The 17,229-nt window shown below is 40.5% G+C and overlaps 1 protein-coding gene across 1 annotated transcript; it reads left to right on the top strand.

Moving 5' to 3' along the window:
* The first annotated feature begins 673 nt into the window (after positions 1-673).
* LOC131234948 (uncharacterized) lies at positions 674-2,037 on the top strand. Its single transcript, XM_058231959.1, has one exon. The coding sequence runs from the start codon at positions 848-850 to the stop codon at positions 1,733-1,735; it is 888 nt and encodes a 295-aa protein (XP_058087942.1). The 5' UTR covers positions 674-847; the 3' UTR covers positions 1,736-2,037.
* The last annotated feature ends 15,192 nt before the right edge of the window (positions 2,038-17,229 follow it).

A 17,229-nucleotide genomic window follows, 5' to 3' on the forward strand; every position in this document is an offset into this window, starting at 1 on the left:
TTTTATATCAATATTGCCTTATATGTGGTGGAAAAAGAATTCATCCTTTGAAGTAACTTCTTAGAGGTTATAGAAAATTTTTAAATGTAAGTCACATTTTAGATCTTTTTTTAAAATGTTCCCATAAAATAAATACACCGCATAAATGAAACATACACACCATGGGAAGAGCACAAAATTTACATTACATTCTTTTTTAAATTCCTTTATGTCAATATCTTTATGAACAAGAAATAACAAATAAAACATCATTATTCATTGATGACACTTTAATTTCATTTGTGGTTAACTAAGCACACCCTAAACTTGATTATGATCTTGTAATTTAAATATTAGTAGACTTTTAATTTTATATTAATTAATAAACTTAAATATGTAATTGATATTTTTATGCAAATAAAAATATCCTATTTTTAATTGAAAAAGCAAGGTGAATTAAGTTTGGATTAATTGATTTGTAGATAAGTTGGATTAGGGTTGAGCAATTCAACCTAATTAATAAATGGGTCGTGTTTGAATTCGACACATGCGAACCGAATTGATTGTGACGGGAGCACGTACCAACCCTCGCCTTCACACGCCTCCATTTGCATTGACACGTGTTACTTAAACGTCACGCGAAAAGGCGTCAAGGCGTCGAATTCTGAAATTTTCATTGCATTTTACATCGCACCCTTTTGACGCGCTATCGCGTCGTCTCAAACCTCACCTATTTTTACCAAATCCTCTCCCTCTCCACAAAACCCCACTCGTCTTTTCTCAGTTCCCAGATTCCTGAAGAGAGAGAGAAACCAGAAATTCCTGAAGAGAGAGAGACAGAGAGAAATCTATCTCCAAATACTTCGAAATGCAGCAGAGTTCGGTGCTCTCCCTCTCTCCAAGCCTCAGCAGCTACTCCTCAAACAGATTTGCAGAAATCGCTTCCAAAATCACGGAAACTTCCCCCTCCGAAGCTCGAAATCCTAGCGCCGACGATGATGCTGATGCGGAATCTCATTTCGATCAGTTCGCAACCGATCCACCTCCTGAAAGTTCCGAAGCTACCAACGACACCGACGACGACTTCGAGTTCGCCTTCGTCTGCCGCGATCCCAACGCATCTCCGATTTCCGCCGATGAGATCTTCTCCAACGGACAGATCCGCCCGATCTTCCCGATCTTCAACCGCAATCTCCTCTTCTCAGAGTCCAACTCCGACAAGCCGGAGAACGAAGGCCGTTCGATCCGCCTCCCTCTCCGGAAGCTTCTGATTGAAGACCGGGACTTTCCTTCCTCATCATCCTCGGAAGCTGACGAACTCGAAGGGGTTCCCAACGGAACTTACTGCGTCTGGAGACCCAGGGCCAACGGTGCGGCGGCAGCGTCGTCGCCCGACCTCGGCAAGAAGAGCAATTCCACCGGTACGTCGAAGAGGTGGAGGTTTCGAGATCTTCTCCACCGGAGCAACAGCGACGGCAAGGATACGTTCGTTTTTCTGGCCGCACCGCCGAAGAAAGCGGAGAAAGCGGTGGTTTTGAAGGAGAGGAGGAATTCCAGCGAGGCGAAGCCCGCCGCAAAGGGGAAAGGGAAGGGGAGTTCCTGCGAGAAGGAAGTTTCAGCTGCCGAGAAGCATTACGTGAGGAACCGGGCTTTGAAGGAGGGAGATCGACGGAGGTCTTTCCTTCCGTACAGGCAGGATCTGGTAGGATTCTTTGCTAACGTGAACGGGCTGAGCAGAAGCTTACACCCCTTCTAGATTCGCTCCACATGAATTTGGATTTTCGCGGTACTAATATTTTCAACGGTAATTATCTCCGTGTGATTCGTTCGCTAGCTTAAAGAACGATGGGTTAGGGGTTTTTTTTTTTTTAATAGGGTTTTGATTTGGGATTTTTAGTTAGATTTAGATAATATATGTAAATTCCCTAAATTTAAATTTCATTTGTTTGGTTTATAACGTTATATATGCTGATGGAAATGGGATTTTCGTGTATATGTCAAAAGCTTCTGTGTATGTTCTCTCTCTTGAAATTGATATGCGGATTGGCGTTTTGTGCATATATCAACAGCTTAGGTGTATGCTCTCTCTCTCTCTCTCCCCTTCTCTCCCTCTCTCTCTCTCGTCTTTTTAGAAAATGATACGGAAGCAGAGAAGGTGTGGCAATGGAACCGACGAAACTTCCGTGTTTTTATCTTGTTAGTCATGATCATTGTAATAGCTCAATTCAATCCGGACCGTCCAAATCCTGGGCCTATTTTGGATGGGACATTCCTAGAAACGGTAGTCTGGACGTGTTCCCATCCATCGAAATTGACGGGAATCGGCTGGACGTTTCAAGATAACATGGTGGATGGCCCAAATTGGGTGTAGGAAATCAGATGGCTGAGATTGTCTGATCGGTCAGCATAGCTTACCGGCTGTGTTCTTATGTACAAGTGAACTTTACTAAAAGGATGGTCCAGATTGCTCTGTGGACACCGAGGTGCAGGACTGACTTTTGAGCTCTTAACCGCGCTACATGCGAAATGCACACGTCAATCCAGACCGTTCGGAATAGGAGGGCCCATTTAAGTGGGGGCAGATGGAAAAAACAAAAAACAAAAGAGTAAGGACGATCCTAACCGTCTCATTAATGGCTATGAGCTGGACGGTAAACAGTACAATGGCAAGAAACACAAGGAGGTGATGGTTAAGATTGTGCTAACGAATTGGATGGTCAGGATTGCTGCATATTGCGTAAGACGCCACAACTCTGGCGGTGAACTACCACCGTTTTCTACCGCCATTTAGTTTTGTCTTGTTTGGTGGGCAAATATATTTTTTACTCCAACTTGTGTTGCTGCTCGGGCGAAAATCTTATGTTTGTTGTGGACCACTTTAAAAAAATGTCGCTGACAAGTCTCCTCGCATGCAGCGCAGTGTACAGCTATCTAGATACCAGAGAATCGCAGCCGTGGGTCCCATTTTGATGTAGCGTATCTTTAAAAATGACACTGATGAAGGAATCCTAACCATTCGATTCAGAGCCACCGGCGTCGGTGCTGGAAAAGTTCCATGGCCCCACCATGATGTGATTGTTTTATCCACACCGTCCATCCACTTTCCCAGCTCATTTACACGCTCTCGGTAATCAGGCAGGTCCAAATCTCAGATGGACCACACAAAAGGAAACAGTGGTGATTTAACATCCACCATTAAATACTTTCTATGCCCCCTGTGATGTTTATAGGCCATACAAACCTACCTGTAGACACCCCACCTTAAATGCGTCGAAATTCACTCGTTCATTTCTTTTATCGTCAACCAACGCAGTTGTACGACCAACATCAAAAGAGCATCTCAAAGATATCTACCGGATCGGGTAATCCGGGTATACAGTCTGCAGATATGGCTGTCATCGGGCCCAAACCTGAGTATGTCTTGGCCCGAATGATGGGCAGCAATTATTTAAAATTTTGATTTTTCGAGCCCCAGCCAGCCCATTGACTCCCCTAGTCGCATGACAGAAAAGGATGATTGGCCCAAGTTCACCCACCGAACACGTTACATTTGAAAAGGTGAATGATTACCAAGCTAGGTATTGATGAATTAGCATGCGTGGATTTGATGTGTTGTAATTTGTATCCCCATTGTATATGGGCTCCGCTACTCTTGCTCGCCATGACTACTGATAATCGTGCTCTTATCCAATTTGTTTAACCACTCTGGCCTTGCAACATTCACTTGATTCCATCTGACTGTGATGTATGAGTGTCATTCATTTATTTAAGCACCTCCCCACCAGACGGTTCAAAGGAGATGGAGAGAGTTCAGAGAGATGGAGGAAAGGAGAGCGTAGAGATAGATACCACTCTGAAGATATAGAGGCCTCGGAAGTTAGGGGCGCTAAAGCTCTGCCCAAACTAAATCCTGAGTTCAGACAACGGTAGTGTGACTCTTCCAAGGCTGCTGATAATCAAACCCCCAAGAACCTCGTGCCCTTGTAAAATGTTTTACGTCTATCTCTCTCGATTGACAAGTCAAAATTAATTGGAAATACCAAAGTCAATAAGTAGGGTTGGATTTTGGGATATTTTTTTGAAAAAAGAATGTTTAACTTTTTATTTTGACTCTAACATCTCAAAATCAAGCATTATTTCACTCTATGTTTCTCCACGCTTACAATGTCTGCACCCACTCACACCTTTAGTCTACTTTCATTTCTTTTATATTTTGCCAATCCATGCCTTTAAAAGCCTGCAAAATATGGCTTAATTCTGCCCCTACTCTTTGCTTCATTACTGTACTAAGTGCTTTTATATTTTGCTAACCCAAGCCTTAAAAAGCCCACAAAGTATGGCTTGATTCTGTTTGCTCTCTTTGTTTTAGTACCATCTTAAGTGCCTTCTATTTTGCCTACCCCGGCCTGAAAAAGCCTACGAACATACAATCCTAAGAAGTTTTACCATATATATCTTCCTAAAAACCATATAATCCTAAAAAATAAATATTGTACGTGGCACAAGCGAAAAATGATACCAAACACTTTCCTTATTTGTAAGAACTAATGTCTTTACTCATAATTCATGATCGCAAACCAACCACAAAAGTCTCTTAAGTTGGAGAATTTTATGATTTTTTGACTGTTAAGTATTTCGGCGGTTTTTAATTAGACATGTATTTTAATTTTAATTTTTTAGCTAGTAATTATTTGAAGTCAAATGCATTTTTATATTTAAGTTAATTCCAAGTTCAATCAAATCAAAGCTAAAATTGACAAATAAAAAAAGTTAAGAAAATGAGTGCATCACCTGCACCTTGCATCTTCACACGTGAGAGGACATTCACACTACCAACCTGTTAATTAGGTCTGACAAACCTAATAAAAGGAAAACATTTTATGGTCCTTAAGGTCCCAAGGACAGGCGTTCAATCACCACCGGTTATCGTGAGATGGTCTACTTGAAATTTGTATCTGCCTAACTTTGTTGGTTCATTTCATTCATGAGCTATCAAAATGGATGGATTGTATGGATAAAACACAAGCATGCAACATGTTAGGCCCATGAGTTTTACCAGCACCACGTTGGTACCGCCCCATTTTCACATTGAGACCCAAAAATCATGGGCTACTTTCTAAGAAGTTATAAACATCTGCAGGTATTATCAGAGAGAGAGAGAGAGAGAGAGAGAGAGAGAGAGAGAGAGAGAGAGAGAGAGAGAGAGAGAGAGAGAGAGCAGTACTAATTTGTGTAGGGCCCGCCCTGATTTTCGTATGCCATGTAATCCATTTACATGGTGTGATAGGACGAAAAAATAGGCGAACCATACTATATGAATTTAGAGATTTTTAAATTAACTCATGGGACAGCTCAACTTGAGTATTAAATCAACCTGATTTTTGGTATCCAGCTAAACAAAGGGTGATCCACCAGGCGGGTTGTATTTTATGCACGTTTAAGTCATTTTCCCATGCTCGTGAAATTGGACCCAATAACTACCTACACACAAGACACGCAACCGTCTGATGCTTGTTTACTCATTAGATGGGCCGCAATAGAAATCAGCTTCTATCCGTTCATATGTTTTATGAACTGGCCCACCTGATTAGGGAAAAAAAAGTGGCATTGGCAGGAAAGCTATAAAATAATGCACCTATTTAATTATTTTAATGCAACGATGGTGTACCTACTTGTTTTGTTGGGTTTTATCCAGGTATTTAAGATATTGACATTGACTTTTGTCATCAATTTAGATTTATATTTTTTTAATGTTCCCATATGCTTCCAAAACACAATTATGGGATTCGGATGTCCTGGACATTCATTTTGGAATCGGATTCCGTCCTGCTCCTGCTAGACGATGACCCCCAGGCATGGCTGTATGAGCCCTACTATGATGTATGTGAGCCCTACTATGATGTATGTGTTTTATCACGCCGTCCATCCATTTTTACAAAGAATTTCAGGACATGAACTAAAAAATGTGGCATATCGAAGGTTCAAATGGACTAGATAGTGGGGATTGAACGCCTACCGTTAAAAACTTGTTGGGAGCATTAAAAGTTTTGGATCAAGCTGATATTTGTGTTTTTTCGTTCATCCAGGTTTATATGACCTTATGAACAGGTTGAATAGCAAATAAACATCACAGTGGCCCCTAGGAATGTTTCAATGGTGGGAGTCATTATCACCACCACTTCGAATGGTGTGTGGTCCACTTGAGCTTTGAATGTGCCTCATTTTTTTGCTTATATCCTAAAATTACGTAGAAAAATGGATGGACGGCGTGGATAAAACTCATGCAAATAGTAGGCCCTATAGAGCTCCTGTGTACAAATTATGGTACAAGTGGAGGGGCTGGACACAATTGCTTCCATTGATTTTGGGAATTTCTTTGATGACAACGATGAAATTAAGGTTTTGGCCTCCCTTTTCTAAACCATAGTATTTTGGCCTTTATGGCACTTTGAAAAGCATTTTACAAAGAGAAGATTATAAGTCTAACTAATCATCAATGGGCCCATTCTTTGGGAGATCTGGTCTGTTTATTTATTTTCGAGCTTCCTAAGACATCAGATAACAATATTTTCATCTTCATTTGAGATATGTCTAGTTCCCAAATGGAGATGGCAGTGGCATTTCTTTTTGAGTTATTTCTTGTAGTGTGGCCCATCTTTGATGCGTTCTTCCTTCATTCTTGGGGCAATACCCTGATATTATTTCCTTAAGCTAATGGTCGGAGTGGATTTCAATTGGAAGTCACGGTGGTCTCCACATAAGTTGTCTGGTGGGATTCTTATAATGGTGTCGTGCCACATAAAGGTCATTTGACATTTTTCTTTTTCTTTTTTTCTTACCTTCACACACAACAGCAGAAGGTTCCATGATAGTTGTAAGTTGTACTAAGTTCTACGACACTCCAGGGACTACGACACTCTCCAGCGAATCTCAGTACACACTTCGAACATAAAATGAGAATTTTTTTTTTTAAAAAAAAAAAATCGGCCAAACTCTCTAACATAGAAGGTATGATGGCTATGGCTTTTTATGTGTTGTTTTTATTTTTCTTGGTAAGTATCAATAGTGAGAGTTTGTGAAGGGAAAAAGGGTGCGGTGGTTCTATTTTATGGTTTTTTTTTAATTTTTATTTTTGTTGTATATGAATGATGAGAGTATGTGAAAGGGATAAGATTCTGATGGTCCCCTTCTTTGGAAAATGTATCTCATTTTCTTGACGAGTTTATTTTTAATAGTCAGGCAATGTAGATTGTCGATGTTCACTATAGGTCGTTGATACTAACAAGGGATTTCCAATATTCATTATGGATTTGTGATGTGCACGTGGATCATTGATTTCACTGTAGATTGCCGATGTGAACCGTGTGAATTACCAATGTGCATCGAAATCCTCCCTTTCACAAATTTCCACCATTTATTAAAAAAAAAACTAAAAAACAATTATAAAAGTAACCACCATATCTTCCTCATCTCTTTCACGAACTCATATAATTCATTTTTTTTTTTTTTTAAAAACAACTATAAAGGAAACCCCCAACCCTTATTCCTTTCACAACTCTCATTATTGATGCTCGCCGACAAATGAAGAAAATTAAAAAAAAACACTATTAAATATACTTTTGGGCGTCATAGCTTTTATATTGGAGAGTCTGGTCGAAAATCTTTTTTTTAAAAAAAAAAACCCTCGTTTTCCGCCTAGATAGTGTATCGTGATCTCCTGGAGATTGTGGTCTTTATTCTGTATGACTACTAACTGTCATTGACCTATGGTTCTCATGTGAGGCCCTTGAGTAAAAAAATGAAGAAGAAATTGAAGGAAAATAACAAATGACATTCCTAAGGTAAGGCCTCATCGTAACAACTATTGGGGGTCACTGCACAAAACCTTAGGATCTAGTCTCCCAAAACACCAGAATTATAAGATGATAAAGTAATGAAATAAATCAAAGCACAAACCACACAACAAGAGATTTTTACGTGGAAAACTCTCAAAGAGGTAAAAACCACGGGACCTCGTCCATATCAACAATCCACTATGAAGTAGAACATTACAACCGATCACAAGCATACACCGCTTGGATCAAACCTTCTTCACTCACGTAGGAGTGGATAAATAATAAGATAATAAAAAAAAACAGAGAGATCTCACCAATTACGAGGACGTAGAAGCGCTAAGATGTCGAGTGCACAATAGATCACCTCTATAAGCATAACATCCCTTCCACAAGCTTCCTCTCTCTCTGTCTCTCTCTCTCTCTCTCTCACACACACACATACACCTTTGATAGCCTTAAACTGTAACACCCCGTACCTCTAATACACAGGTGTTACCTTATCTTAAAACCTGCATCAACCAAGCTTAAAATACTAGGCGACTTAAATTTTGACATGTACAGGATGGGACTTCCAGCCAGCATTAAAGTCATCCATCTGAGTCTCCAGGAGCCAAACTAGACACTACTTCAGCCAGGAGGTATGAATAACTAAACCCTTCCAGTTAAAACCATTCATAGAACACTTGATATGAAGATATCGACATAATGCACTTACAATGGACTCTTGAGGGCTAGTATAAGCCCAGCCAAGTCATTGCTACCTCCCAAAATCTTAAATAACCATTGAAAATAAATATCAAACAAATCCAACTTGTGGATTGTGTGTATCGACCATGAAAAGGGTTTAGAACGTGTGGTATGGCCCACCTGGGCGTCAGATCCGCCCTAACATGGGCCAGTACCCTTTATGGATGCTCCCATGGTGAATGGACAGACTGGATTTGTCACGAACACTATGGTGGGCCTCACACAGTGTGCATGTGCATCCCATGCACTTGTGCACTGGAACTACTGGCTCGGTCAAATGAGCTTTGACTGAGCTCTTTGCAAAAAAAAAAAAAAAAAGAAGAAAAAACACATTCTCTCGCCAAAATGGAGTTTGAAACCGGCCACCTTTGAGCTCCAAAGTGGCCCACCCTGGCCACTTTCCAAGCGATCCAAGCCGTCCATTTTATTCGCGTGGGTCCACTTAACAAAACTGTGTTGGCTTTTGAGCCCTTGTAAATGGACGAAGGAGATGGGTTACCAACGTCCAACGCATTACACATGGAAGGCATTCGGGAGATGGGACCATGCTGGAATCAGTTGGATGGCTCACGATCGGTCCGATCGTGTAATCCCATCCATCCGTTTTCCAGTAGGAGGCGTGCTCTCCCTTTTTGCCAAAAGCGGCCAAGTAGAGTCGACAGATGAAGAAAGCATGAGAGGACCGTCCTCTTTGGGAAAAACAGGGGGTGGCACGATCGCAACCATCCCTCGGCTGCATGGAGATCCGATCGTTGGAGCACTCCCTTCAGGCTATATATAGAGCCCTGTGCTCTCGAGATTCGGACCAGCAAGAGCAAGACAGGGAGAGAGAGAGAGAGAGAGAGAGAGAGAGAGAGATCGGGCAGTGGTGGAGCTCGGTTCTGCACTGAGGCGACCCAGCCATTTAGACTGAGTTGAGCCAGTGAAGGCCAATGACACCCAAAGGGGGGCCGTTCGAGTTGAGCAACAGCCGAGTGTCGGGCGTTAGGATTTAAGTAATGTCACTCTGTTTCAAATCTTCAGCATTTGTACGACCACATGCCTCTCTCAATCCAGCCGTTTCAATCCACAAACCGGGCCAAGGAATGCCTGTATTCTGGACTAAAGTCATGGCAGACATCAAGCCTCCATAAGGCCATAAAACTGACCTTCAACCAGGCCACATAATGGCTCTGTTTGGAGCTGAAAACAGTCCTTCAATGAGGCCATATAATGGCTCTGTTTGGAGCTGAAAATGGACCTTCCATCAGGCCACATAATGGCTTTGTTTGGAGCTGAAAATAGACCTTCCATCAGGCCATACAACGGCTCTGTTTTGCGCTGGAACTGGCCAAGCAATGGTCGGGTTTCAGGAGGACAACAGACCTATACGGTGGCTGTAATTCGGGCCGAAAACCAGCTAAGTGATGGCCGTGCATCAGACCGAAACCGAGTGATTGGGGCTCTGTTTCGAGCTAGAACTAGGCCAACCAATGGCCTTAGTTCTGAGCTAAACCCATGCCAAATAATGGCCAAACCTCGGGTCCAATCAGGTTGAAACGGTTGCGGCATTTCGGTCTAAAATGGAGCTAATCAATGACTGTGATTCAAATCAAAACAGAGGACATGAGGCAGCTCGGTTTCAGCCCAAACCAAGACGTGTTGAGTGCTGGAAACTGATGGCCTGTGATGCTGGTTTCGGGCCGACAGATGGTCCCTGACCGAGCCTTCAACCAAGGGCTGAGATCAGCTACACTGCATACTGAGAAAGGCCCTCCATGGACGTCTTAATCAAGCCCAAAAACGGCCTGTAATTGGGCCCTGTTTCACCAATAACAGGCCCTGGTTCAGGCTGAGAATACATGACCCTTATTGGGCTGTGTACAAGGTAGTGGTGGGCCATGAATTCAACTTGGAATCAAGCATTCACCAACCCTTGAATGGTGCTACAGGCGCCCCTTATCTGGGCCCTGCAATGGGCTTAAATCGGCCCTTAAATAGGCTTTGAAACCCAGCCAAAATAGGCCCTAAGTTGGGCTCTAAAAATGGTTCAAGGCAGGCCTACATGCAGGCCTTACATACTGCAGGTGGGCTGCGCCTTCGTCTTAGCCAACCTTCAGATGGATTGAGCTTGCGCACCTGAGCTTGTAGTTCGGTGGGCTGCACCATGTAAAACAGTTGAGGTTATGTAATTGGCCATCAGCTGAGTGGGCCAAAATATTGTTCGTATATTGGATCAGATATATATTATGTTTCTTTTCCCGCTATCTGTACTTTAATTCACTTATTGATTACCATTATCATTAGCTAACCCCTGGGTTTTTGGGAATCTGAGTCATATACTCAGGTTTTGAAAACTGGGGCGTTACATAAACCTTTTAGCAAACTCTTGTAAAGCTTTAGGAAACCCTCTTGTATTCCCTAGAAAAGCCGTAGGAACCCCTATTTATAGTTTAAGCAACTCCCTTTTACACCTCTTGCCAAACCGCATCAGATTTTCACAGTTCGCACCAAATCCGGACTCAAATCTGCATAACCTCGACTAGTCGAGTTAGGGCTTCGACTGGTCTAGCACTGTTCACTCGACCGGTCGAGCACTATTCACTGAGCTCAATGGACTTTGAGTCGAGTGACCCTCGACTAGTCGAGCACTATTTACTCGACTGGTCGAGCAGTCCACTGGACTGGTCGAGTAGTGTGGTAAAACACTCTAATTTTCAACCAACTGCACTATCTCTCCTCTAAACTGAGAAGGAAACCCCATCAACAACCCATTTGACATCTTATATACGACTCACTAGCTTGTCATCAAGCAAATCCAAACATCCAAATAAAATGGGATTTAATTTTATATAATCAAACCAATTTTGAAAGAAAAATCATCACAGAATGGATCATGCCAGAGGAAACAGTTCAAAATTAACGAACAAATTAATATTATTATGAGATACAGAGAGATTCATAAGAAGTCTGAAAAATACTTTTTTATTGCTTACGATTGTTCAATTAAAATGAACTGAACATATCTTTCAAAGAGTAAGGTCAATCCTTGTCTTATTAGGCCCATGCTTCCGTTTTGAAAGTCTTTCTTACCAGTGGGACATGACATACAGAAGCTATACTGGCATACACGGTTTTTTGTTTTGAAAAAGAGCAGAACATATTCTCAGGAGTAAAATAAAATGGTCTAAAGAGGGGAGGCCAAAGCCTCGATTCCTTCGTACCATAAGGTTTTCATATAATTTCCATTGATTTCAGAAGAGATGTGCATAGTAGGCTTAGTTGTACGGAGACCTTCTCTTGCACCCATTGCATTTGGACTCTTTGGCATGTGCATCGTGAATTTGGACCGTCCATCAGCTCAGTCCTTTCTTCTTTTGCCACTGTGTGAAAATCACAATTGGATGATGTTTAAGCATCCATTACTGGTCCCATCCTCTGTGAACAATCTTGTCCATATATATATATATATATATATATATATATTTGAAGGCAGACTGTGAAGAACGTTTTCTGACAGCAACGTCTGGATTAGCAGATAGGGCTAGATTCTAGCAGTGGTTAACCATTATTTTGAAAATGGTGGCAATCATGTTAGGTATCTGAACCGTCTAAGTTGTGGAACATTGTGAATTGAGCGTCTCTCTGAAGTTTTAAGGTCAAAATCAGCAATGGTGAACCACTATTGTGAAAATGGAGCAATCAAATCATGTAGAGGTATCTGCACCGTCTAAATTGTTGAACATTGTGAATTGAATGTCTCTCCGAAGTTTTAATGGCAAAATCATATATTTACTCATCTTTTCAGTGTATAGGTCCACGGCTTTTCTTTTTTTTTTTTTAATTTCCTTACAATTATGCAATGTGTTATCAACTATCACCGTCTCCGCCTTTTTAGAGCAGATTAGATGTTACCGGGTAACGCGTTGGTGGGTGTTACCCTGACCGTTTGGACCCACATCGATGATTCTTTTTTATTTATATCCACTCCATCCAAATGTTTCTCTAGCTCATTTCAGGTCATGATCCCAAAACGCAAGCAGATCCAAATCTCAGGTAGACCACACCATTGGAAACAGTGGTAATTGACCATTAAAAGGTTCTTGAGAGTGTATGTGACCTTATGAACAGGTTGGATGGAAAATACACGTCATGGTGGGCCCTAAAAAGGTTTTAGTGGTGGGCTTTATCGTCCCACTGCTTTTTATGATGTGGTTCACTGGAAATTTGGATATGCTTGCATTTTGGGACACCTCCTGGGATGAGTTGGAAAACCGGATGGATATTCTGAAGATAGGAATAGTGTGGCTGAAAATCTTTAATAAATTTTCATTTTTTTTGTCCAAAAAATGTACTAAGCTTTGCCAAGCTTGTCATGGTCTCTTGGAGGGCTATGGTTATTTGGTATAACTACCGACCATCATTAAGCCACGCTTATAACTCCCTTAACTAAGTGTTGTACGGCAAATTGCAAATGTTTACATGTTTTTTTTAGAATTTTTGTTTCATTATTTGATTAGAACTCGTTGATTACGTTTTTAGAATTTGTTTAAGGTTATTTAAATGAGTTAAAGTGGCTTTTTTTTAAAAAAAAGAATATAAATTTATCTATCAATAAAATTTTTAAATAATTTTTATATCTCTTATAGATTCAAGAAAATTCTCTTATGGATTCAAGAGCACATTGTGGATTTAAGGTGTCTATCGATCGAGGAAGACGGTAATCGACCTCATCATGTCCTCTCAGTGGTATCAGAGCGAGGTTTTCTCCTCGGATCTATAGTTTCTGACGATGGGTTGGGCAACATTTTCATGAATAGTGCTACAAGAAATTTACTTTTAACAGCGGCGACTTTTGAAGTAGTGCAGTAAGAGAATTGACAAGCTATGCAAGGGTTGCAGGCTGCCATCGATGGCATGACGGAAGCCATAGGATAGCTCTATGTTCATGATAGTGATCCGCCTCTAGTAGTTATTAGAATTTGTAATTGTGCTGATCGTAGATGATGTTGGTGGTGAATCGCATGCCACCACCTGATAATGCTGAATCACATACCACCACTTTGATTGTGAGGAAGCCATTATACAAGCCAAAGGTAGAGATAGATTTACAATGACAAAAGATCTTTCGAATAAGGTACATTGTAAAGCAAAAAGTTGTAATGCGATCATCGATGTTAGGAGCAATAAGAATCTCGTATCGAAAATAATAATAGAAAAGTTGAAACTAAAAACAAAAACTCCCCTCTTCGTACATGATCAGATGGATTAAAGAGATCAACAAAATAGAAGTGACTGAACGATGTCGTATATCATTATTCATCGGTAAATATTATAAGGATAAAGTAATGTGTAATATGGTTGACATGAAAACTTGTCACATGTTACTTGATTGACTATGACAATATAATATTGATGCTATGCATAAAGGTAGAGATACCGTATTTATATTTATTAAAGATGGTAGAAAGATTATCCTCATACGTTCTTACGAAAATATAGAATTAACCCAAGACTTCTAAAGTGGATGAGTAGTCTCTCATAACCAAATAAGATTTCGTCAAATAATATGTGGAGATGGGAGATGTAGATACATTAGTTGAAAAGGACAAAGATGTAGATCTCGTGATCACAGAGAATTTGAAATCAGTATTGCAGGAGTTCAAGGTAATTGTACTCATTGAACTTCTGAAGGAGTTACCTCCTGTGCGACATATACAAAACCACATTGATCTTGTCCCAAGAATAAGTCTGACTAATTGCCCATATTATGAGAAAGAATGTAAGATCTTATAGGCATATGCGAATGAAGTGATCCATAAGAGTCAAGTCAATGAGAGCATGACCACGTGTTGTACCAACTCAAGTATCAAATGTCAAGTATAAGGAAGATGCTAACAAACATTGATGCCAGGGAGTGTTTCAAGTGGATGATAATGTTTTAGTACACTTACATAAAGAAAGGTTTCCAACAATGGCGTATAACAAGTTGATGAATAAGAAGATAGGCCCTGTTCTGATCCTTAAAAAAATCTGTGATAATGCCTTTGTTCTTAATCTTATAGAGGACATGAAGATCCCAAGGACTTCTAATGTATCAGACTAGTATGCCTGTCATGAACTAAGTCTGTTGAAGAACTCGAGGAAGTTGAACATGTATCGTGAACTAAACACAAGGATGAGTTTTTTTTTAAGTGGAGCAAACACATTTTTAACGCACATGGACTAAAAGAAGCCCAAGGAGAAATCGACAAATATTCAATGTAGTTCAACCAGTCGACAAATCTGGTCGACAGGTCAAAATTCTGCCAGAAATTCTAAATTGCTTGTTAGTTGATTTATGTGAGTTTTGATAGGTCGAAATAATGTTCAACAGGTCAAAATATTGTTCTACATTGCTTGCTGGTTGATTTCTGCCTGTTTAGACAGGTCAAAAGATCTTGTTCAACCTATTAACAGGTAAAAAATCATAGAATTTTTAGTTTAAATCTCTGGAAACTTTTTGGATGTTTCAAAATGTTAACTTGATAGGTCACAGGCAACAAGAATTTACAGATTTTTTCAGAATTTGTTTCCGTATTAGATTAGAACTCTTTGATTAGCTTTTTAAGATTATTTAAAAGCATTAAACTCATTTTTTATGAATCTATCCATCAATCTGTCAATAAAGTTTCATAGAAAATTTTATCTCTAATGGATTCAAAAATTTTCTCTTGTAGATTTAAGGTATTTATTAATCGATGAAAATGGTGATCAACCTCATCACATCCTCAAGCACATCAGATTTTATCTTAATCTGACTAGTTCAGCATCTGTGGTCATAAGCGTTCAATTTGATTTGAGTCTACCACAATTTTAACATATATATACACCTAATATACTGGTATACATTTAACCAGATTAAAACCATTGGTTACACATATGGATACATGTCTAGATTTATTGGCAACAAAATATGAAAGCTTTTTTTTTTCCTTTTTTCTTATACAGGCCATCAATTGTGAGGCCCATCAGACCAACGGAGTGGACCACTGAATTGTGAGCGCAACTCATGTAAATTTAAGGCAAGGATCGGCCATAAAATATCTGAGCCCACACCTTGACATTGATGGTTTCATTGCTTTCGATCGTATTATCACTGCGTGGTTGTTTGTGGCTCAAAGCTGATAAGATAAAAAGAAAATAAAAGTAGAGAAGAGAAAACAAAAGGCTGTTATGGTTGGAAAGTGTGTAAAAGCAAAAGAGCATTCTCCCTCTCTCGTATCTGTCCTTTCTTTATCAGGACACGTTAGTGGACGGCTGTGAACTATTTTTCAAAGAAAGGAAAGGTGGAGGGGTTGATACTCGTGCATTGATTCCCATCGTCTCGTCCTCTACCATTTTACATTGGAGATCCAGCTTTTTATAGCATACGGGGACGCGGATTGCAAGCTACTGGGGACGCGGCGTCGGTGGATCCGGACGCGTATTAGCTACTGACAGGTAGCAAGAGTCACTGCTGAAGTGACGTCACCAAGTAAGTCATGTGGCTTCACCTTGATGTATGTATTGTATCACACCGTAATACTATTTTTAGAGATCATTTTAAGCCATGATCCAAATGATGAGGTAGATCCGAAGTTGGAGTGGACACCATAGAGAAGAGTGAGGAAAGTGACATCCACTGTTGAAACCTAAGGGCCTGTTTGGCCGGCTGGATTAGATGGGCTTAAGTGGGATGGAATTACATCTGGTCCTGTGCCAATTCCACTCCATGTTTGGGAAGAGTGGAAAAGCATGGAAGTAGGTTAGATGGAATCGTAGTGGTCCCGTTCCAATTTCACTCAATGTTAGCAAGTTGTCTAGGTTCCACCATGATGTGTGGACTATATCCACACTGTCCACCCATTTTTGGATATCATTTTAGAGATGGGCCAAAAAATCAGATAGATCTAAAGCTCAAGTGGACCCCATCATAGAAAGCAACGGGGATTGAGTACTTACCGTTGAAAACTTCTTTGGGGCCACATAAGTTTTAGATTTGCCTCATTTTTAGGTCCATGCCATAAAATGAGGTTACAGAACATATGAACGGTTTAGAGATAACACATGTATGTTATTTTCAATAGTTTCAAATGATAGGGGACAATCCCTGTAATAGGTAATTGTTGAGGGTCAAATATTGCATATCAGACCCATTTATTGCATGGATTTACAAGCATGATACCGTTTAATAGCCTGATCCTTTCCAATGCAAGTGGCCAAATAGGCCCTAAGGTCCACCTTGATGTTTATTTGAGATCTCACATTTTCATGTGTTAACACAGACATGAAAGAAGGGAAAACACAAATATCAATTTGATTGAAAACTTGTGTGGCCCTTAGAAATTTTTAATGGTGAGCGTCGCACTCCCCACTGTTTTCTGTGGTGGGATCCACTCGATATTTGGACCTGACTCATTCTTTGGACAATGCCCGCATATGATCTCTCCAAATGGATGGACAGTACGGATACAAAACATAGACAATGGTGGGGACCAAAGAACTTAGTGAGGTCACTTCAATAGCGCGTCTAGCCACTCAACCTCGTCAGTAGCTAATCCGCATCCGGTGGATCCCTGACCGTGGGGCCCACCTTTATGTATTTGTATTATATCTATGCCGTCCATCCGTTTGGCCAGCTCAGTTGGCACGAATGCAAAAATGCAGC

This window comes from Magnolia sinica, chromosome 19, assembly GCF_029962835.1.
Source record: "Magnolia sinica isolate HGM2019 chromosome 19, MsV1, whole genome shotgun sequence".
NCBI lineage: Eukaryota > Viridiplantae > Streptophyta > Magnoliopsida > Magnoliales > Magnoliaceae > Magnolia > Magnolia sinica.